Source organism: Lytechinus pictus, chromosome 1 (assembly GCF_037042905.1).
Source record: "Lytechinus pictus isolate F3 Inbred chromosome 1, Lp3.0, whole genome shotgun sequence".
NCBI classification, from domain to species: Eukaryota; Metazoa; Echinodermata; class Echinoidea; order Temnopleuroida; family Toxopneustidae; genus Lytechinus; species Lytechinus pictus.
This window is the reverse complement of record NC_087245.1, coordinates 11,286,109-11,311,044: the sequence shown is the minus strand read 5'-3', so window position 1 is coordinate 11,311,044 and position 24,936 is coordinate 11,286,109. Positions and strand designations below refer to the sequence as shown.

At 36.3% G+C, this 24,936-nt stretch overlaps 1 protein-coding gene across 1 annotated transcript; it reads right to left on the bottom strand.

Moving 5' to 3' along the window:
* Positions 1-2,260: 2,260 nt before the first annotated feature.
* LOC129258390 (uncharacterized) lies at positions 2,261-15,461 on the bottom strand. The gene is made up of 5 exons (XM_054896703.2): positions 15,228-15,461; positions 10,682-10,738; positions 5,307-5,462; positions 4,620-4,766; positions 2,261-3,444 (listed from the first exon to the last, which is right to left on the bottom strand). The coding sequence occupies exons 1-5, from the start codon at positions 15,459-15,461 to the stop codon at positions 3,430-3,432; spliced, it is 609 nt and encodes a 202-aa protein (XP_054752678.1). The 3' UTR covers positions 2,261-3,429.
* Between the last annotated feature and the right edge of the window lie 9,475 nt (positions 15,462-24,936).

The window sequence follows — 24,936 nt, the reverse complement described above, 5'->3', positions numbered from 1 at the left end:
ATTCATAATCCATAATTTATGTACAAAAAAAAGAAGGGTGAAAATATCACTAAAATAACAAAAATAATCCTTATAATGCCCTTGAAAGCCAATACCCTATGGCTACAATTAACAATCACTCTCCTTCCATTGAATCGCACATTAATTTTTTATTATTAGCTGAGATTATGAACAAAGAAAAACAGACTATTCGTTTGTGTGCAGTTATATAGTGTAGGAATCATAAAATGAAAAAAAAAAATAACTTTCCACATTTTGTCAAACCTATAGACCTAAATTTTCCTCTTGTCGTTCATTCCATAAAGTAGTGCGAATTTCATGCATCTTCCAAAGCTTTGGAAAAAGTATTTATTAATGATATCGCATAATCAAAAATATCTAGGAGCGTTTGCTTGAATTATTATCTTTATGTGGAAAACTTATTTCCTCCGAAAAATTAAACTTCTCATCTTTAAAGAATTTGAGAAAAGGGGAAAGGGCATGGTCCTTGATTTCACGCCACTCTGTAGACTATTTTTTAATACAAAATTGAATTTTGGGATAGATTTTGACATCAATAGAGAAAGAATGATTATACAGGGACGGCGATCGGAAGGGGGCGGGGGGCACAGTGCCCCCAACTTTTTGAAGCACAGAAAAGTATTTCTTTTTTTTACGCAAGAGAAAGTACTGTGCCCCTTTCATCGGAAGAGGACCCTATTTAGGTGCTACCAAGTGACCTTTCTCGTACAAGTGCCATTTTTTTTCTACAAGGACGTGATCCATATGCCCTTTTCACCTAAGAATGACCCGTTTTACGTGTTTGAAAGTGCCCTATTGCAATCTTCTATGTGCCCTTCTCGTATCAGTGCCCCTTTTTACCCAATAAAAGTGCCCCTCACGAACGTGTTCTGTGCCCCTTTCACCTGAGAAGGACTCGTTTTATGTCTTAGCAAGTGCTCCCTTGCCTTCTTGTAAGTGCCCTTTCTCGAATCAGTGCCCCCTTTTACCTAAGGAAATTGCCCCTTCGAACGTGTTCTGTGCCCTTTTCACCTGACAAGGATCCATTTATGCCGTTAGCAAGACAGTGTCCCTCTGCCTTCTTAAATTATGTGCGTTTTCTCGTATCAGTGCCCGTTTTTACCGAAGAAAAGTGTTCTGTGCCCTTTTCACCTGTGAAGGATCCGTTTTATGATATGTCAGCAAGTGCCCCGTTGCCTTCTTATATAGGTGCCTGTTCTTCATATCAGATAAGTTGTCAGGGAAAACTGCCCCTCAGGGAAAACTACTCTTTTCGTGCCCGATGAGCACCCGGTTTCTTTTTTTCGCGCCATTCTGCTTCCTTCTGCAAGAGTGCATGATAAATGAAAAACTTGATTAAAAAATAATCATATTAGTCATGTGAGTGGGGTAGTCATTTTCTTTGCATTTTAAGATCATGGCCGTAAGCAGCGTACGCGGCAGTTGCCCCCCCCCACGAAATTTTGAAAACTCACATTATTTAACTGTAGATTTTCACAAAATATAAAATGCAAAAGCGCTTCAATGATAAGCTCGGTCGCTTCGCTCCCTCGCTTTTCCCCCAAAAAGTTTAAGCGTGCTGCCCCCCAGCGAATAAAAAAATATGCATATGGCCATTTATAAGATAGTGCCCTTTTCGAAAGAAAAGACGCCCTTTTTCCTGTGCCCCCCACTTTCAAATTCGCTCCGCCGCCCCTGGAATGATATTTACCCCTTTCAATTTCATTTTCTCCTCTTTTTCTCGGCCGCGAAACTTTCTTGAGGCCATGGTCCCCAAACCCAATGCTATATGTACGTCAATAAGCGCACATGACATAAAATAAGAAGATACCACACAATAATCAGTAAACATTAACAATTAAATCAGGGACCAACAAGAAACAACACTAGGCCCACACAATCCCACTGAAACCCCCATTCCACAGAGAGCCAGACCTCTGAAAGACTGCCTTCAGACAATCAAACTTGCTTGATCTTTCAAAGGTCTTTCAATCAACTTTCAAAGATCTCCGAGGTCTTTCATAATTCCTGAAGGATCTTTCAGTGGTCTCCGCGGTCCTCGTGAGTCCAAAACTTTTTCAGTTGAAACGGTTCAAAACAATCTTTCTAAGCCCCATTCCACAGAGGGGAGACCTTTGAAGTACCTTTGAAAGACCAAAAATTGGCAAGGTCTTACAAAAGTCTTCAAGATCATTGAAATTTGTCATCTCTGTGGAATGGTTCAGAAAGACCCCTCAAAGAACTCTGAAAGACTGATGGATATATCTTGTCTTACTGGTCTAAGACTAGTCCTGTAGAAATCTTTCAAAGGTCTTTCAGAGATCTTTTATGCAACAAGTGATCTTTCAGAATTCTTTCCATGGACTTTGCTTAGTCTTTCAATGATCTTTCATGACATTTCAATGATCTCTCATAAGTCTTACAGTGATCTCCGCAAAAATCTTGAGAGACTGTCGAAAGATCATGCAAAGACTAATAAGAACTTTGAAAGTTCATCGAAAGACCGCTGAAAGACTGCTGAAAGACCATCAAAAGACCATTTTCCTGTAAGACCGCTGAAAGACTGTTTTGAACCGTTTCAAAAAGTTTTGGAGATCATGGGGACCACGAAGACTACTGAACGATCAATCAGGAATCGTGAAAGACATCGGAGATCTTTAAAAGTTCATTGATATACCATTAAAAGATCAAGCAAATTTCATGGTCTTACAGCAGTCTTTCAGAGGTCTTGCTTTCTGTGAGTTCAGATCAATTCGATACCCATTTTCTGACTCACAGTCTTGTGGCTGGGCTCACAGGTGTGAGTAAAGATGTCGCGGAATCTCAGATTAACTCACTGTTTCTATATCCCATCCGGCCCCAACCTTCCCGACCGCGATATCAAGCCTCTTTCACTGCGGGCTCACGCGTGCATGCATCCATACGTCACGTACCACGTGGTCATTTCAGGAAGCCAATCACAGCGAGGTACTTTCACAAGATACAATTAAAATGCATCATCCAATGCGCCCCTTCTTGAATTTCAAACCGTCAGATGGCGCTATACAAAAATACCTTACTGCCGTAATACATTTGCCGTAATCATTTAAAACAAAAAAGGTAATACAGTGATCAGCATTTACATTCTTGCATGAATGATGTTATTTGGCTGTTATACATCGGGAGAGACTGCATAACCTATTTTTAGAACTAGTCTCGTACTCCTTCTCTGCCTTGAAATCAAACCCAAATGAGAATAAAAGAGCTTCAGAAATTTCAACTTCTGTAAATTCGACTTGTCAAATATTTTATAAGTCGAATGAGTTTGATGTGATTGCGACGCTCAAAACTTCGTTGGGCGTTTGTAGATCCATTTTCAGTGGCATCCGTGATGTTAAATCAATTGTCTTTCAAATGCCTCAGGGAAAGCATGACAACATCGAATGGATGTTATTCATAATCGTCCTACAGAGGAGAAATAAAAGATTGGAGAGATAAGAGAATAATATATTAGTGGATGAATGATAGACAAACGCTTAAAAAAAGTTTCATTTTATTACACACCATTTCGAGAAAAATTAATTGATATAATATATCGATATATTATATTTTGACAGAAAGATACGAGATAGAATAGGTCCCTCTAAAATAAAAGGAGCGCTAAACACGTTTTATGGGGGCAATTTCTTTTAATTAGGTATAAAGGGATACAAGTGGGGGGGAGGGGGGGGGGGGTGCCGTGATTTCCCACTGCGGCTCCCCCAGATTCCAGCGCCTTTATGGAGCAGGGTAGGTCATGCCAAAGTACCACACGCTTCAAACCAGATGTAAACGTTGAAGAGAAACTTATTCAAAATGGTTATTTTATTTTTTCATTAACAGAAACAGTGTTACATGAGGCCTAATAAGTATTCAAGGCAACATCTGCATCCGATTCAATATTTTTTCAACCGCACCATGCAAAAAATCATGATGAAAAAACACGGTTACCTTTAAGTTAACGACAAAATCGGATTTTGACCAAAATTGACTGATACAACAATTCGGATGAACACCGACTCTATGTCAGGCAGCCTTAATAGAGTTTGGGCATGATCAGTGTCTTGCATTGCTTCCCTCCACCATGATGTCCAACAACTGTTCTGTTTGCCACGAAAAATCCCTTAGTCTATTATGACGTATTCACTAGTGAACATAGGCCTATGACGTTTAAACAAGTAATTGTTTTGCTTGCTAATTCAGCAGTTCCAAAATAAACATTTAGATAATATGAAATCCTTAATCAAAATAAAACCGGGAATACCAGTCACTGGAAGAAAAAAAGCGATCTGCGCTATCTTGAATGCACAACAAATGAATTCAAATTAAAAAAAACCGGAAAGATTTCGCCTGGAAATCATATTATCATCAATACCTTTTATAAATATTTGTGTAATCATGACAGACATATTGAAGAAAATAAATTACAACGATTTTGTTCTAAGATTTTAGATAATTTATAATTCAGAAATAGGAGTATATGGCTGGTATTTTCGAAGGGTGACAACAATGTATTTAATAGGCGTACCGCTTTAGTACCGCGTTACCCCTTTGAGAACAGCGATCAACTAGCCAAACATTCATTAATAAATCAAACTTACTGTCATAAGTGTTGTGGCTACTAATAGTTCTCTGTTGCAGAATATCCCACTACACGTAATACATGACCCTATGAGCGCAAAAACGAGTTCCACAAAGAAGATGGCAGCCAACGTTCCATTCATGGCAATGTCCGCAGCTTGTCTCGACTGTTCGAAAGAAAATATTTTTTTAGATTCAAAATCATCATCATTATCAGTGTTATTACTTTTTATACTCATTGAACGAAATAGCAATCTGTTCTTTTGCCAACAGATATTGAACAAAAGCTCTCAATTAAACATTTATGTATAAATCGCAATTTTAGGGATGAAATTAGAACATGTATAATGGTCCTTTAGCAGTACCGATTCCTAGGTCTAGTTTGTGAACTGTAAGCGATATTTCATCATAACATATTTTGAATTAATGTGCATCGGATGAACTTTATACATATTTTGCCAACCCATTTTTCTTCGAAAAGCTCAATATTTCATCTTAAACAAATGTAATTTATGGATCTTATAGTATATACAGACTTACAAAATAGCAGCTCATAAGTGACAAAGTGACAGATTAAACTTTCATTAGGCCTCTAACGTATATAGTTATATTTTACAGGATCTTCGTTAACCTTTATTGATACGTTTCTTCTTTATTATTACATAGACTGCAACTTCAGGTTGGAACCCCCTTTCATAATCACTTACACAATTGATGACGTCCGTTGGCACTTCGATGTCCAGATGAAGTTCCTCAAGCAAGGGACAAGTTTCTTTGACAGCACAGACGACATAAACGTATGTGCACCCAGCTACCAAGGCGACTACAGCTGACAATATCGACATCGTCATGTAGCCAACGATCTACAAAATGATATAGCGATGATGTCAGTGGAATTAGAATGAGGCATTATTCACTTAGTTATAAAGCTTGAATGCACTCACTAGATTAAAATATATGCACATGGACAATAAAGCTTCATTGATTCTACCATGACGTCATGTTGACATTTATCAAAAAAGAAAACTCATTCTATTTTTTTAAGATTAGAAATTAATAATCTTTATCAATTAAAATAACTCAGATAGAAGAGCTTCAGACTGAAGAAAGTGATCTTCCTCTGCGTATTTGTATTTAGTAGGCCTATAACACTATAGTACATGCTTAATATCATGCGCTTAAAATCCGCATTATACATACAGCATAATCATTATTACTAAAAAAATGCAAAACCAAAAAATGAAGAAAGTGAAATGATAGTGAAAGTGAATTTCCATCATTAAAAAGTAAATTGTGTATTCTCATCAGTCCATAAGCTTTAGTCATCAAAACTATTTGCCATTAGGTATTTGCAAATGACGTCCCTGGTGGATTCCATGTGGGTTAATTCGAATTAGTTGGAACTATAGAATGGAAGCTCTTTACAAATCGTTCACTTTCGTTGAAACCTCATCAATGCCCTGCCCAGAAATCATCCTTTACCCCGTTCAAACAGTTTTCAATGTAATGTTCCTTGACTTTTTTCTACAATGCTCATATTTACAGATCAATTGCTTTACAATATTCAAAAATATGTATTTACCACATGATTCAAGGAGCTAAGGAGTGTATTGAGCTGCTCATTTCATGTTTAAAATGAGCTACGGATTATGATGTGAAATCAAACAAAATCACCCTTATAGTAAGACAACAACACTCGGAACTTCTGGTATTTCCTCGTCTTCTTCATCACCAGAAGCAGCAACATTATTGATCAGCAATATATTCATAAATAACAGTTTTTATTGCAGTCATGAGATATGCTGGAGATCTGTGAAAAAGTCTCTGGATGTTTAACCATGCACGAGGTCCGGGCTTTATACCTCACCACTCACGTCTTATAGCTTGAATAGAAGGTGGTCACTGTCAATTCAGGCATGTCAGGTGTAGTATAGTGAATGATTGTATTGCCGACCGGTCTTGTATTACCGAACGCGCGCATCATACGCATCAGAAAATAATTTCAACGCTCAAAATTTTGCAACATCCTTCCAAAGAGAACTTGAATAGAAAGATGATAAAAAATGGTAAAAAACGCATTTTTCATGTCTTAATATTATAAAAATAACAAAATATGGTCAAAATAGCTCATCAGTGCTTTTGTTGTTTTTTCAACTTTTCCCATAGAAAACAGACGTTCGGTAATACGATACCTTTTTAAGTAACCAAAATATTTCACATGCAAAGAGGGGTCCGATTGGAAGCTAATATCGTAAAAAAGGAAAAACGATTTCGGCAAATTTTTTACATATTTATATTTTGTAGGTAATTGAGTATTCATGGTGAAAGTTTGGTAAATTTTATGAGAATAATGTGTTTGATATGATTGAATTCATGAAAAGTGTTCGGTAATACGATCCACTACCATACATGCGATACTAGAAAGATATTCATTGAATGCTCGAGCGCCTCATCATGGTAGTCTTGCTTAAGCAGGAATATATATTTTTGCATATTGTTACGGTTGATAGTCATCACCACCTTTAAATTTTTTTCTTCCTAATTTGTGGTCAATCATCATCATCATAATAACCAGGACGTGCATGTTGCAATATGCATACACATTAATTGTATTATTATTTCGATCTAACGTTGATGTGAACCTCATTGTGCATGCATATTGTGTATTATTGTCGCCCATTTGCCGGACCTTTGCGAATGCAGTTAGTTCTCGTACTGTTTGTTTCGAATGTGCTCAAGAGCTTTGTGTTCAAATTTCACAATACATACATTATGTGCATTATGACTGGCAGCAGTGATCCAAAACTAAAATCAATGTGTGTCGAATGTTGAAGGTATTCAGCATTCTTATTATGTTGTCATGGTTGTATGTTTGGAGGCTACTGAAAGTTACGCACTATGCTCAGTATAATCATTGTGTATCTTTGAGTCGAGACAAGTAGTAATTTCGCTTTCTTAAAATTTTGGTAGGTGGTCCTCGAAAAAATTCCTAGTCAAAGTGGTCCTCGAGTAAAAAAGATTGAGAAGCGCGGCCATAAACCATGTTAATTGTACACTTGGTACAACATGCTAAGTTTCAATGGTCTTTCAGGAAACTGTTATAATCAATAATAACAGTCCTTATCGGGGCTTATCATAATGATGAACATGTTGGTAAGCCAGAATGATGTGTTACTTTATTTCTACAATATATACTATTTTTGGTCTCCCTTCTTGCCATCCACTTGTAGATCAAACCACTTTCATATTTCCGTCATCTTCAATTCTCAGCTTGATCCTCTCCATATCGCTAAACCTCTTAAAATTTCCCTTGACATTATCTGGCGTAATGAAAAAGTTTCCAAGCGACTGGCGTAGGTATACGTATCGATAGAATGACGTATTGTGTGTAAATTGTATTCTATTGAGTAGATTCAGAATTGGGATTGAAAGGCTTTCATCAATCGTAATTATGCAAATTACTTTCTCCGTAATGATGAAACAAAAAGGTATACACAAGCAGAATAATAAAGATTGCTCTTTTGTTAAGGTGAATGTATGAACATGATGAAGTGCCACATTATCTCAAAGAATGAAAATCCACGATGCAACGTGAGCTGAATAATATATACATGTAATAAATAAATGGATATGGAATGATCGCACATGAACATTTTGCAAATTACGTGAGTATTCAGCCGAAATTGTTCTGCGACTGACGATAGTGTGCTCCTGACTGACATATGAAATCATGGTACTTGAAATGGCATTTAAAGACCTACCGCAACTCAACAAAAAAAATTCATTTTTCATGCCACTGAACTCATGTTTGGAATAAATTGTCTGGTTGTCAGTTTTGAAGATAACCAGTTTTGTTGACCCGCAAAAAGAGCACTTGGAAAACAAAGGATTCGAAGCAAAGCTGTCAGCCACCACAAACACAATAATAATCAGATCAGGTAGATGTAAATTATGAGAATTATTTTGATTCTGTGTTCCGTACCGTGTCTTTCCCTATTATCATCCTATTTTCAACAAATCATAGCGCTATAAACATGATAAAGTGGAGTAGACATTTAAAGTTCAGATAAATTGGTCAACGGCTGTATTTAACCGTGGTATAATTATGATTAGTTTTTGTTAGATCACTGGGATATGCATGGGTGAGTTTTTCGTGTGTGTGTGTGTGTGTGCGCACATGTGTGAGCGCGTGAGTGTATTATTATACAGTAAATACATGTGAAATTACGATGTTTTTGTTATTGGTATTATGGGTTATGATAATATTTGTTCGAATTTTTTTTATCAAAATGTATATCAAAATGTATATTATTTCATTTGTTATATTGCTGTATACGTGTACTTCACTTTAATTTGTATACATGTATTTGATTTATTACCCTTGTATGTATGAAAAATGTAATAGTATCTGAATAAAGGCTAAAAAGCAAGAAAAAAAGAAGAAAAAAAAAGAGTGTGAGCGTGTGTGAAGGTGTGTGGGAGCATGGAGCTACTTAGTAGCTCCATGGTGGGAGGGTGAGTTATATTGTGTATAAGGTAGTGGCAGAGTAATTGTACGGACAGGATAAGACAGGGTGTGGACGTTGCCCTCTTTTGATCTTCTAATTTAATTTTAAGATGTCTTTTCCTATAAATTACAATCCCTGCCACCTCCATCCTTCCTTATTTATAAATATATGTATTCAGACTTTCACAAGCATACACGAATATTTCTGAGGGACGACCCAGAAAGCTGATGATCACAATCGAACGTAATCCCACGGCTGCAATTGCATTTCAAATTGTGGCGTCTTCATTATCTTGGGAGGTATACACGAGATGTCATTCATGTCATATTCCCCAATGTATTTACCAAGTTGACTCAGATATTATTACAAGAATGCGATGCCAGACGAAACTTGATATCTATTTAATAGTAATTTTCACCCAACAGGAAGCTTCATAATAATAATAATAATAAAAATAATAATAATAAAGATAATAATAATAATGATAATGATGATGATGATGATGATAATAATAATAATAATAATGATAATAATAATAATAATGATGATGATGATATTAGACAAAGCGCACGGTTTCTGATACACCAAGAACAAGGCGCTCCAATACGACTATTACCTGTATTGCTTAGCTATGTCTATTACAGCGATCTTCAGTTTTCGTCTTACTGGTACATGTTTTTGCAAAATGCTTAGGTGGATTTGAATCTTAGACCTCGGCTCGTAGGTCAAATAATCGGGGTTCTTTGCCATGTTTACTGATCCAAAATATCACGCTGAATGCAGGACCGTCTCTAGTCTGCAGGCACAGACCCTGATTGAAACTTTGATCAACAAGTATGTCTCCACGCAAAGACTAACATATATAAAACTTGCTGTTGAGCGAGAGGGCCTTCGGTACGTAAGGCATGAGATAGGCTGTCCCTTCAGTCCCTTAATCCGAGTGAAGGGTTTGCAAAGCAGACTAGACTGTCTTTGTGATTGGCCGTTGCAGGTTTCCCATCTCGAATCGGTAAATTGTAAAGAGTATTCGGTCTTGAAACTTTATACCTTGTGGATTATTATCTTTTGACTTTTCTGTCCACAAGATTCACAAATTCTTAGCACTATCAAACTATGGATATTTAATTTCAAATTCTAAGCGTGGTATAAACTAAACGTCTATACTGATATATTTTTAAAATTTTCCCTCGATATTTCTTGCATCAAATCATGCCTCTCTGGAACAAACTTACTCTAAAACAGAATCATTGAATTTATCGTGATACAGTGTTGAATCAACAAGTAAACCAATACAGAATGTATACGCCGTGTCCCCTTTTTACGTTTTTTTTTCTTTGTAGGAAATTAGTAACTGAATTAATCAACAAATAGTAGCAATTGACAACCACCAATTCCCCTGTAAAATTACACATGACTGTATTTGTCATATACCCTGGTATCAATTTAATACAATCAAACCTTGCCTGGCATATCTCTCACAAAGATATAATTTTCTGCATAAAATTTGGCCTAGAAGAAGAGCACTTTAGACTCTACTTCCTTTTGCTGCGCCGTGTCGGAGCTCATATACTTACCACACTTGTTTGCCTTCGTGCTGAAGTGATCCCAAGCACTCCACTCAAAGAGAAGAACTACCAGAATAGCAAAAAAGGAAGAGAGATTGATGATATTGTTGATACTGTAGAGTTATATCACACAATTGCTCAACATATATTCGCAGCTGTGTACTTTCTAAACTTTAGGACTTTACTGATCCGTATTGAAATAAATAGGTACATGTCAAAGCCAAGAAGATGTCATAGGATTATTTGTATGATTTTGTCCCCAGCGTAGTTATTTACTTTTTGTGTGTGGTAGTGTATATGGATCCAAATCCGGTATATCTTTGAACAGATGCTAAGTAAAAGAAAAGGTTAACATTTACATTAAATGTCAAAACTTCAAACTCGCCTCTATCCACAGGGATGACTTCATCAGCGGCGTAACAGGGGTCGGTGGCCAGGGAGGGCAAGAGCCCAAAATTTCCCGGTCATATCATGGTATGAACAGGTGTAATGAGGCGACTATTTTGAGAAGGCCAGATATTGCGTATCGGGCAGAATTTATCTTGAAAAAAAAGTTGCGAGCGAGCGGAGCGAGCGAGCAAAAATTTTGACTTTTTAATACAAAAATCCAATTTTGTGATAGATCATTGACATGATATCCAGAGAATAATATATTTCACTCTTCTTTGTGGCAGTAGCGTGAAGAGTAAAAAAAAACGAGGGGCGCAGTATAGCACATGAGCTAAAAAGCTGCTTTATATAAGTCTCGAGCGAGCGAAGCGAGCGAGAAAAAAATCACTTTTTCATGATAATAATAATACTAATAATAATACTTCTCTTATATAGCGCATAATAAAGTGAAAGTTTCTCTACGCGCTTTGCAATAAAGGAAACAAAATACACATACTGCAAACAAAGAAGAATCTAACTTTGAGCTATTTTTTGATATTATATTCAGTAAATAAAATCATATTCTACACTTTTCCTTTGCTTTTCTTTCTTCCTTTTTTTTTGGTTCTTGTTTGTAGAACTTTTTGGGGCCATGGCCCAACCCTTCCATACGAAGTGCTGTGCGGTTGGGGTCCGGGCGGAGCCCCCGGAACTTCTTGATATCAAAGCCATTTAAACCTCACAGATTGCCGTTATTTTAATCAAATCGCGGGCATGTACAGGATATAGCTTTTACACGACACATTTATTCAACCCAGTTGCGTAATGAACCAAATATTTTGAGGGGCAAAACATAGTAATGTGGGAAAAATCTGTAAAACGTCGCCAGCGTGCAAAGCGAGCTGGAAAAAATTGCCTATTGAAATTACATTCTAATTATGTGATAGATTTTTCCATTATATTAAGCAAATAACACATTTCAATGTTTCCATTCATTTCATTATACGTTGTCTCCTATAATTTCTTTTATTTCCTCTTGGGTGTGGAACCAAGACCCCCCCCCCCCTCGCGCCTGTGCAGTGATTGAACGTGATTGTGAACGGGGGCGTTATAGAGCCATTTGAAGGTTATAAATGAAGAGCCCCTACTGCGTGGGGTCTGGGGCAAAGCACCGGTAGCTTATTTGCATAAAATTTAGCAAGCTTATAGCACAATGTTGTATGCAGTCCATCTTTCTCCCCGCTCTTTCATTTCAATCATCGGCAGCCCGGTCGTGTTATTTTTTTTCTTGTCCCTTTTCTTTGTTTTCCAAAAATTAGTTTTTGACTAATTACATTCTACCTTCGTTTCCCGTTATTGTTTGCCATTTTGTCATCTTTTAATTTATTTCCAACCGTACTATTGCATTACATAGGCCTATTTCGGAATGATTTGTTCTTTCTCAAATGTTCTTCTTTCGTATATTTTCCCGCTTTCCTTCTATTCCTTTTCTATTAAAAAAAGTTTTTTCTTCATTTTCTTTTCATTTATTCCTTTCCCTTTCCCTTTCCTTTCCTCCTTTCCTTCCCCTTTCCCTTTCTTTCTCCCTCCTTTTTTTTCTTTTTCCCGTTTTTCTTTTATTTTCCCGGTGAAATCCGCCAGGGGGGGGGGGGGGCAACTTGCCCCCCCTGCCCCCCCGCCTGTTACGCCACTGGACTTCATGCATTTTAGTGCATGGTCACAAAGACTGTAATTCAATATGCTCTATTTTTTACTGCTTTTCTTTAAAAAGCAAATCCATTAATTTATATGTGATTTATATTAGTTTGTGTATTATGTCTGAATCGAAATGAAAATGAAAAATTTAACTGAATTGACTTTAAACTCAAATTGATAACAAAATTAAAATATATATTTTACTGCAACGTTAGGGACCTATTTCTCGAACAAAATATTTCCATTCTATAAAATTATTTAGGCCTTAATTAATATACTGCGCGGAAATTGTTTATTTTATTAGTCTCTTCTAAGATGGATACCTGGTGAAACATAATATTTCATATATTGTGTCAATGTTTGTCTTCCTTCTATTTAAATTCTTCCACCATCCTTTCCAACCCTTCTCCATCAACTAGAGGGTCCCCCAGAGATCGATATTTTGAACACTAATTTGCCGAGATGCCCCTTAAATCATTCTAAATTATATCACGCACATCGTAAACTACTGAAATGTTATTAAGACGGCTTCCCGTGGGGAAGGGGGGGGGGGATATCTCCGACATCATGAGAAAATATGAAGATCAAACCGGGGATGACGATTGAGGGGCACTTTAGCACCAAGGGGTTGAGGAGACCTAAAATATTCCTTACATTATGCTGGAATAAGATCTGAAGTAATGGGGGAGGGGTCTTCTTTCTGTAATTTCTTTCAATTTTCTCCTTTGCTCTTTTACGTAATTCATCACGTAAGCAGCAGTTTACCCCTAGGAATTAAATGATATGTTTAGCTTAAAAGTATGATGGGTACACAGTAAAATCTCACAACAAGCTTTATGCTTTTATATAGGGACTTACGCCTTCTTCTTATTATGACCATCTGATTTTGTACAAATTTACGTTTAAAAAAATGAAGAAATCTGTGAAATGGGAGAAAATAAAATGTTTATATGAAATGAAATGCAATGCGCAGGTATATAAGGAAGAAAAAAAAAATCAGAATTGGGGTATAATAATGAATGAACACAATGTCAATTATAATCAAATTAATACAATGAATGTAATAATGTAATAATTAAAGGTCAAGTCCACCTCAGAAAATTTTTGATTTGAATCTATAGAGAAAAATCAGACAAGCATAATGCTGAAAATTTCATCAAAATCGGATGTAAAATAAGAAAGTTATGACATTTTAAAGTTTCGCTTACTTTTCACAAAATAGTTATATGCACAATTTAGTCACATGCAAATGAGAGAATCGATGATGTCCCTCATTCATTTTTTGTTTGTTTTTTATTGTTTGAATTCTAGAATGTTTCAAATTTTGCAGATTTGACAATTAAGACCAACTTGACTGACACATAAAATGTTAAACAATGGTAGTTCCACATGTTCAGGGCGAAATAAAACTTTGCTTCACAGGACAATGAGGAGAAAATTAGAATATTTCATATTTCATGTAATAAAATACAGAGAAATAGTGAGTGAGTGATGTCATCAGTTCCCTCATTTGCATACCGACCAGGATGTGAATATAACTATTTTGTGAAATTAAGCGAAACATAAAAAATGTCATAACTTTCTTATTTTACAGCCGATTTTGATGAAATTTTCAGTGTTGTGCTTGTTGGATTTTTCTCTTTTTATTCAAATCCACTTTTTGTTGGGGTGGTCTTGTCCTTTAAACAGTGCTTAGTCCACTGATGGGGTTACCCTGGGTAAACAAAACGAAATACATGTAAATAAAATAAAATAAATAAAATTATCATATCACGGTTATCTTAATGCAAAAAAGAGACAATTTGAGAGGAAATTATCAAAATATTTGTTCAACGGAAGTCTAAATTGGAAAAATTCGTGTATTGTCAGGAGTATGAGAGTTTTATTACATTAAACTCTTTTCCAAACGATTAGGAAAAAAACTCTTTATTTAGAAAATTGAGTATTAACGCCACTGGTCATATCGTCTACATAGTAACCGCACTTTCATCAGATTTTAACAAACCATGACATCAAGTGGTACTTCATGGTTTTACTTTTCGCAACCACAACCAATACTGTGGTAAACATGACTGATAAATAGTCTACGAATATAAGAGAGGAGACAGGAATGAAATGCCACATTGACGAAATTGGATCTTAAAACTTATGCTATGGTTTAGTGATTGCATGACGCTATTTCACGGTACATTTTCAAGGAGTGAAACAAAAAAATACTAAGTTTTCCTATATCTCAGACATCATGTGAGTCTCGACTAAAAAACTCATATTACTAACGGGCAACCCACTGGGCCACAATCCCATAACGACAATGAAACTATCCTTACGCATATATAGCCTTCTGATATAATGAATATTGATTCAGCGTGGCTTCTAAAAAATCGAATACATATTTATAACAAATCACTTGCCACATTTTATCTTCAGATGTATCATGAAAATATGATATGTGTACAACTTTTAATGAAATCAAGGATAACATGATAATTACCCCGAGACCAGCCCACACACCAATGATGGCCATCGACCAGGTCAGGTTCATTGCGTGACAAACGATTCCGAGAACGAACACGATGATGCCACACAGAAGCTGGATGGTACCGGTGATCATGGCCACGGTCGATCTGTAACGTGGTCTGTAAGATACCTTGGGCTCTAAGGCTTGGTAAGGTGTATCAACAACCAGCTGCTGCATCATCTGCATGTCGGAGGATTCAGTAGCCATTCTGCAATGTCAATGCAAAACACATGTTGTTTATTGGAGGGGTTGGTCTACTTTGAACTTTTGAAATTTTGGCGAAAAAAAAATGTAATGGGTGGAGTCAGCTGGCAACTTTGGCGTGTTAAAAGTTAAAATATTATGACAGTATAAAAATACATTTAGAAAAAAATCTTGGAAAGCATTACTTTACATTCATGTTTTTACAAGTAATGAATTAAAAAGAACATTGCACAAATAATGCCACGAGTGGACCTTTAAAGAAGAGAGAGAGAGACAGAGAGAGGGGGAGGGAGAGAGAGACAGAGGGAGGGGGGGGGGGAGAGGGGGGATGGAGAGATGACAGACAGAAAGACAAACAGAAGTTCCTGATATAAAAGGGTTTTTAAGAGTAGATATTCACACCGACACACAAAATTGAATAGGGAGAACAACATCGATATTGCCTCCGCCATTGCAATTAAGATCAGAAAAATATAGTTTGCCCTCTTCTAACGATTTTTTTTTCACAATCTGAATAAATCACCACTCTTTATTTTTGTAACCACTTTTATTCTGATTTATTGGATCACTTGTAATAACAAGACATATTGCCTCTATGACCTTTAAAATTGTTATCCAAAACAGATCGGATCATCATCCCTCCCACATGCATGCACAAAGTGTGAAGTTGATCCTTCAAATGGTTCTCCATTAATAAGAATAAGCCAATTTCAATTAGCAATGACCCACATCACCGTTTGTCATTTGACCCAACGACGTCTTTAGCTCTCATAATGCATGGACTAACTTTGAACCATCAACCTTGTGACCCCAAATCTAATTAGATCATCGTCATTCATATATATGCACGCATGGTCCAAGTTCGACTTAATAATTCTATAGTTTTCGCCAGAAATAAAAACGGGGACTGGCAGCGGTATCACGGTCCGAAAATATCTAATGTCAACAGATAGATAACGCAAAAATTGGATTTCTTTTATTTTTACGATGTGATACAAGTAATATGGCCTTCTCATTGTTTGTCCGATTTTTCTCGGGCTTTCGTTGGTCTGTTTCTTTGATTTTTCTGATTTCACACGGGCTATTTTGTTCTAAGGGTTTCATTCTCCATTAATACTTATCATATGAAGCATCATTGTAACGATTCTACTGGTCGGGGACAGGTCTGGGTTTGCTTGTGAAAGGTTGGGGTGGTGTTATCAGATTATCTTGCCGTGATTACTTAACTAGTTCGAACTGAATTTCATTTTTTTTAATGTCATAATATAATTATTTACAATATTTTATTATCATATTTCAGTAGCTAAATAATCCCATTTCTTTAATGTCTTAACATAATTATTTACAGTATTTTTTTATCATATTTTAGTAGCTAAGTTTAAAAATTTATATGTATTTTGCATCATGATATTATTGTAACTTTATATGTTTTTTATCCCTGTTAAATCAGGACATTGATGTAAAACAGCAATTCAGCTGATATTTTTATCCTGAATAAATATTTTATAATAAAAAAAAAATATATATATATTATGTTTGATTATTTTTCAAAAGAATCATTGTAGACATTTCCCTTTCGGCGAATCTATGTAGCGTGTCAATTAATGTCATTTATAAACTCTTTTATTTCACTAAAACGTCATGAAACACATGTCGCGAATATTTATGATATTCAATTACACAGAAAAGATTTTTCCCCATTAATTATGACGACTGTTTATAGAGCCGGAGGGATGCCGAATATACCAAACGGTATAGTTTCCACACATAGGTGGGTCAAGAGAATATATGAGAAAAAAACTGCAGAGAAAATAAAATAAATATTTTTGACAAGTTTTAAGTTTACTACTCAAAGCTTGACCTTGATGAAAATTACATTTCGTCTCCGAACGTCAGCATTAAACAATCAATTATTCATCACTTTAATATCGTGCATTTCATTATCATTTTGATTCTTGTCAGTCTTATTGTGACCACAATCATCACATTTTATCAATCATGATAATTCAAAATCATAATCTAATATTCATGATCACAACGATCAACCTGCTGAATAGTCTTCATCATTATCATCGCCACCTCAAAATGCTTTAATTGTCATCATCATCGTCGTCGTCGTCATCATCGTTGTTGTCGTCGTCACCGCTACCATCTTCATTACCAACTTATCATCATTAACATAGTTTTTACCGTCATTGTCGACATTTTCATCATCGACGTCATCATTACATTATTATCAACGTCATTGCCATATCCAACTGGAGCCACGGTGATACCCAAACAACCAATGACCACCCACGCTCCCACCACTCCCAACAAAATTATGGTAGTTATCATACCCTTAACCAATTTATCATCTTCATCATCGTCAGAACCAGTCTATGGCGTATAGGTTATGAGCCCGATTTAGAGGGGCCGCGATAATGCGTATGGGGAACATTTTCTTTCGAAATTCGTAAAAGAGCGAGTTTTTTTTAAATAGTTTTTTAAATAAAAAATCAAATCTGTGATATATTTCGATACATTTTCCTCCTTCATCGTGTTTTTTTTTCCTATTTGTTTTGGATATGAAACTTTTTGGTTGTGGGAGGGGGAGTGAGGCGGTGTCCCCAGGCATCCCCATCTAGTAATCATAACCGTTTTTTTTTTAACTTTTTTTTCTCTCGGTTGAATCATCAGGAGCGTAGATGTGAGGCGGAGGGGGGGTGTCATCTATTGGATATGGTGGGTTGCGCCAATGAGCAGCACTGACTCACAATCTCAGCATATTTTAGGATATTTTAGGAGGGTTTTTTTATGCACCTTATGATTACATTACCTGCCTCAGGGAACACGAAGTGAACCATTATTTCCAGCATGTTCATTTCGTTGTTTGCGCCTCGTCGTACATCAAGTCAGGCCTGTATGATTGCAAAAAATCCGATATTCCCTTTTTTCTTCCTTTATCTTCAAGTGTTTGTCAATGCTATTGCTGATGTATTGCGGCGAAGCATAGTACAGCGTGGGGCATTCTCTTCAATCGAGCGTCTACTTTTGAAGTAAGCAGTCATATACTTGATGAATTATAGCACAGCTTTTGTATGTACACTGCAAACAACTCCTTCCAAGCCATCATTAATTACGAAAGCAAGTTTGAAAAATTATTTAGTAATCCTAGATTTTTATACATTCTTGTTTAATATCATATTTGTCTACTTTACATGGTGCAAAGGATTCTTGGGTTTTGTCAAATGTATTTCCTATGTCATTAAGAAATGGTTGAACAATTTCTCAAAAGATTTTCCGGGGGGGGGGGGGAATTAACAATGCTTATATATAGACATGTATTTTGCCAACAACCATAACCAATATTACGTATAAGTTGGCCTAGGCAATGAAAAGATTAAACCGTGGAAGTATCATATGTATAATATATATATTTTCTTTATGAATTCTAGCTAAAAAAAGGCTAAGGATTACGGTTTACCATTGTTCACCATCATCTTGACCTGGGAGCGATTTTTCAACAGGGAGGGGGGGGGGGTGCTGGTTTAAATCTGACACCCCCCAAAAAAAACCTTTTCAATACAAAATGAGTTTTTTTTTTGTCCTATAGAAATGTGAAAAGCAAAAAAAAAAAAAAAGAAAAGGAAAGGATTTTTACTACGAAATGAGGGTAATTTGGGTAACAAAAACTCACCCAGAAATTCATTTTCCAGGGGGGTGGGTGGTAGGCTATACCATAAGCAAAAAGCCAATGCTGTTATTTCAATGCAACCATTTCAAGCATTTGCATGTCGCGTAAACAAAATTAGCATTCGGACGCTGCTTTGGCGGTGGTATTCAGTATTCTAGTCTGTTCTTATTTCATAACGGGTCTCATTAATCAGCCATGATGTGAAGTAATGGTAGATGATACTATCAGTTATCAGGTCCATGGTGTGTAGAGGTCATTCTCCTAAGACACGACACCTCTCCTGCGGTAAGCTATACCTTCCCTGGTACATCAATAATTGATGAGCACATCATCCACTAAGAGACTAACCATGCAAATTTGATACATCAGTTAGTAGGTTGCATTGCACTTTTTCTCGGAAGTGTTTTCACCTGAGAAGATGTAGTATAGAGGAATATCATGGTGGAGGAGAGCGTTTGAGAGAGAGAGAGAGATAGGCCGAGGGAGAAGAAAAGAGAAGAGAGAGGGGGAGAGGGAGGGGGGGGGGGGTAGGGAAGCACTGGCGTAGAATGAGGAGCCGGGGATGTGAGGGGGTATGCTATCCTCCGAAAGTTCCAGACCAAGGGGAAAAGGAAAAAATGAAAAGAAAAGGCTGAAGAATAATATTATTTTGTGGAATATTGTCAAAATATATCACAAATCTAAAGGGATCACGCGTATTGTCGCGTAATTGTCCTTCCCCTTTACTAACCGTCAAATATGAAAAAGATTACAAAATAACTATACAGTGCGTCCCACAAAAAACGAAACCGAGATTTATCGATGATTTATCATGACTTAATCGCAAATACAATAGACAAATGACCTACCATTTTAAAGCTTAGAATCTCCTTTTTCATCTGAAATTACTTAGATTATTTCTCATTCAAGCATGAGTGAGCAAAAACAATTTGAAAAGGGGATACCAAAAAGTCACTTGGCGGGCCGTATCTGGGTTTTAAAAAGAAAACCACATTTTTAAAAAGTTCAATATCTGCTCTTTAATTTGATACCTCAATTACAGAAATGGTCAAGAAATAACAAAGTTCTGGTTATTTGAAATAAGGCTCAAATTTCAATAATTTCATAAAATGAAGAGGTTTTACAGGCTAGCGTTCAAACTCACTCGACACTCCGTTTTGTTGACGATCAGCCATGCATTAAGTCTTTTGTTACCGTGCGATAGCTTCAGTGGGAAACCGGTGAAAACACGTTTATTTAATGAAATTATGGAAATACAAGCATTGTTTCGAGGGATCATAACTTTTTTACTACTTGACCATTTTCTGTGATTTAGGTATCAAAGAAAAGAGAAGATATTGAACTTTTTAGTCATGTGATTTTCTTTTTGAAATTCAGATACCCCCCGCCAAATGAGTTTTGGCATCCTTTCTTCGAATTGTTTTTGCTCAATCATGCGTGAATGAGGAATAATCTAAGTAATACCAGATAAAAGAGGAGATTCTAAGCTTTACATTGGTAGGTCGTTTGTCTATTTGTTTTATGAGTAAGTTATGATAAATCATCGCTAAATCTCGGTTTCGTTTTTTCTGGGACGCACTGTATATACAAGCGCTTGAAAAAAATATTACTGTGCAATGAGCAAATGTTTTCCTGTATAAGAAACAAAAAAATATGATCAAGAATGTTCTAAGACATAAATAAGTACAATTATTGATATATTTCAATTGTACAAGAACTTGTACCATGTCGTTTTGTTTGGTATAAATTGTAAGATATTGTTTATTGATTTTTTTAAATGCTAGAGGGCACAGCCATGGATATATTTTGATCTCTATTCTACGAACTTTATTGCAAATATATCATTGTACTTCAATTTTGGTTAAACCGCACAAAATTCATAACGCTGCCCTCGGCGTCCTAAAATGAAATTCGATATTGAAATAAATTGCGTGGTTTCTTGATGATGTTAGTAAAAAGAGATTTGTAAAGATTTATAACCTTCAGTGGTGGTCGTCTGTTATGTGTAAGGAATATAAAGAATTTCAACCGAGTACTACGAGATTAGAATAAGTATATACACTTGTTGTTTTCAACCGTTGTTTGTAGATCGATTTTTTTGTCAGATAGCGAAATGACGTGATAATATTATCTACTCGATTTGGTTTACGATCAAGTGTATTGTGAACAGCATAATTTGATAATACAAAAGTAATCGAATTCAGAGAATAATGTAGTATTGAGAGATAGAAAATAATTTTGGTGAAAGTGATTGGGGATGGGGAACTCTAATTACCAAGAATATTTCGGATATATATCTTTCTGTGGCAAGAATAGCTGAGGGCAAATACCATCTATCATCGAGGAATTGATAGTTTGTCTGATCCACTAAACTGCTAAAACAAAGAGTGATTATTTGTTTTATATTCTATCTCGGAATAAAAAACAAGTTAGATAAAATGGAAAACATTTCTAATATGAGATACTAGCAGAAAGCAGAACAACACCTTGTGTAAGAAAGAAAAATCTACAATTCATCACGTGATCAATTTCCACCAATCGAATCATCCTTTGTATGTGAAATATGATCAAAATCAGTATGTTAACTTACTTAAAGGTTGGGAAAATCGACGTGAAGGAGAAGGTGGGAAGATTGCGTGCGTGTATTTCATGATCAAACCTTTATAGCCTCTTTTTTATTTATTTTTAATATTTTTTTTTACTGTTAACGGGGTTTTCCACTATATGCTTATCCATATTGGAGGGGAAAAAATCAGAACCATAGTTTCACCGTGACTTTATGTCTATTTGAAAGGTCAGACATTGATACTGAAAAGTGAAGCTTCTCAACCTCCAACGAAGCTTCATGAATAACAAAATACATGATTTAAAAATTGATTTGAAAAATCGATTTTCTCTCTTCTTTAGTGATATGTGCCTTGGGCCTATCTCGGCTATCATATAGATGTTAAAAAGAATGTCCTTGTTAGGTGTTTGATGAAATTCACTCCCTATTCCATAGCATGGCATCCAGATAGTTCTTACTTGCAATATGTAAATGACTTTATAGAAACGACAGAAAATGCAGTGAGTTCGTTGATACTCCAAATATTGTTGATAGTTGCAATGAAGTTATTTAGTTGTTTTCAGCATTTATATAGTTCACCGTTAAAATGAAAACAATACAATGGTCTGTGAATAAAACACAGCTGATCACTTAAGGCGGAGAAAGAATATGAAAGCGTCCTTGAATGCCTCATGAAAAATAATAGTAAACTTTTTGCTTATAAACCCTACCCTCCTAAACGTCCGATTTTTGCCCTATTATCATGTTCATGTAAAGTCATATATTGCTAGTACTTAAACAAAAAACACTTTTCTTGGTACATTAATAAATAAAAATAAGTTTCAAGTTAAATCTGCAATTTTTTGAGGACCCCTAAGATTAAGAAGAAGCAAACTTGTGCATGTTGTGAGTGATGTCCTTCACTACGGAAAATGAGATGTAAATAATGAAGGAAAATTAAGCCAGGATATAAACTACATATGTACAGAAGCGGATCTAGAGGGGGGTTGGGGGGGTTGCAACCCCCCCCAAAAAAAAATCCGGGGACCATTTTTTTAAATCTTATCTTTTTTGATGCAAGAAAACGCCATTTTCACACACAGATTTTCAAAAATTTTCCCTACTGTGGGAGGGGGGACACCCCCCTCCCACACCCTCCCCCCTCGCTCGCTCCGCTCGCTTGGACTCGGTCGCTACGCTCCCTCGCATACCACCCCACCCCCCCCTTTATAAAAAGCTGTATCCGCCCCTGATGTATGTACATTTAACAAGGACAAGCAAAACATGCAACGCACACACACATACAAACCCACTCTCACCCCTCACACCCTCACACGCACACACTCACCCACCCTCACACACACACACACACACACCCTTACCCTCTCACGTCCACACACAATCTACAAAAATAAATCTTACAATGTAGACTCCAACTTTAGTTATAAAACCTATTTCTCATGTAAATGAATCAATAATATATCAATCGTCTATCGAGTTACGAAAGGGTTGAAAGCATGCATCACGGTCATGGTGGGAGAAAGAAGTATCGGAAATGTTTATTCGACAAATTAGATCTCCATGAAAGACGATGCTGTAAAGAGAGATGGTGACTTCAAATATTCACTTCATATATTGATTGTCTATCCGTATTCCAATGTATTCTTGGTGGTACATTCACAACTAGAGAATAAGGTAGCAGCGTAAGTGATTTTTACGTCATAAGATTTGGATTCATAGGTATAATTCGTAAAGATATAGAAGTCATTTTGGAGGAGCGGGGGCGGTTGCGGGGGCTCATGTCACAAAGTTTGGGCGGCAATGACTTTAGTAGCGAATTATCAAATACTGGGCGTTGAGAGTATGAGTGCATGTGATCAGTCAAACTCTGGATTAAGAGTTAGAGTTTTGAGGTAAAAGATTGAGACTTCAACTCTTTGGCATCTATGTGGTATTGCGAATAGAAATTGCTGAAACAGTTTGTAAATGATCCGTAACAAAATATTAAGTACTGTACCGTTTATTCTGCACACAATTGTTTCATCATATCACGTTGATTTTGGTTCAGCTGTAGATGAAATTGTTTTCAAAATTACGATGATTAGTTTCTCATATGGCATGAAAATTAACCATTAACGGTAATTACTTTATCATCATGTAATGCAAAAAGAAATTACGCGATTAATTTTGTAATGGATGCAGATGAAACTGCAGAAAAAAGGAGTAGATCTAAGAAGTTCTTCGGCTTCATGATATTTCCATGACTCACGATCTGTCGGTATATATACATATATATATATATATATATATATATTTTTTATATATTTTTTTATATATATATTTTTTTCTAATCTGTATTTTTTTCCAAAAGGCTGTATCAATAGTATTCATCATGTTTATACGTTATGCAAACAGATCAAATCATAATCAAGTATATTTCAAGAGGCGCCCCTTTTCAAAATGCAATAATGTGCATGCATGCACGTACCAGGGGCGGAGACCGAAATCGAAAGGGGGGGAGGGGCACAGGGAAAAGGGCACGATCTTAAAAAAGACAAAATTACTAATCTGCAGCGGCGTAATGGGGCAAAATTTTTGAGGGGCTAGATATGTCGTATCACATAAATTTATAAGAAGCTGCGAGTGAGCGAAGCGAGCGAGCAAAAATTTGACATTTTGTAAACAAAAATTCAAATTTGTGATAGAGTTTGACAACTGATATTCAGAAAATTATATCATATTTTACCCTTCTCTTTTTCCTTTTCTCTTTTTTTTTCTCTTGGTCGTGAAAAGTATGGGGAGGGGCCAATTAGAGCCCCCATCAGCACGACTCTGCTTATCTACCTCAGTCACATGACTTGTGAAGCTTAATGCACGTAGGATTATCCTAACAAGTTTTGTTGTAACATATAAAAATGAGAATATTGTTTTCTTGTTTCAAAGGGGGTCCTTCTCAGGTGAAAGGGGCACAGAACATGTTCGTGTGGGTCACTTTTCTTGGTTAAGGGGGGGGGGGGACTGCTACGAGATAGGGCACTTACAAGAAGGCAAGGGGGCATTTGCTAACACATAAAACGGGTCCTTCTCAAGGAGCACAGAACACGTTCGTGAGAGGCACCTTTCTTTGGGTAAAAGGGGCACTGATTCGAGAAAGGGCACTTACAAGAAGGCAAGGGGACACTTGCTCACACATAAAACGGGTCCTTCTCGAGGTGAAAGGGGCACAGAACACGTTCGTGAGGGGCATCTTTCTTGGG

Coding starts and splice junctions, on each gene's coding strand:
- LOC129258390 (XM_054896703.2), bottom strand. CDS start 15,461: ATGGCTACTGAATCCTCCGACATGCAGATGATGCAGCAGCTGGTTGTT. Junction 10,739..15,227: donor GTGTGTGGGCTGGTCTCGGG/GTAATTATCATG, acceptor CTATTCTGGTAG/TTCTTCTCTTTGAGTGGAGT. Junction 5,463..10,681: donor CACGAAGGCAAACAAGTGTG/GTAAGTATATGA, acceptor ATCATTTTGTAG/ATCGTTGGCTACATGACGAT.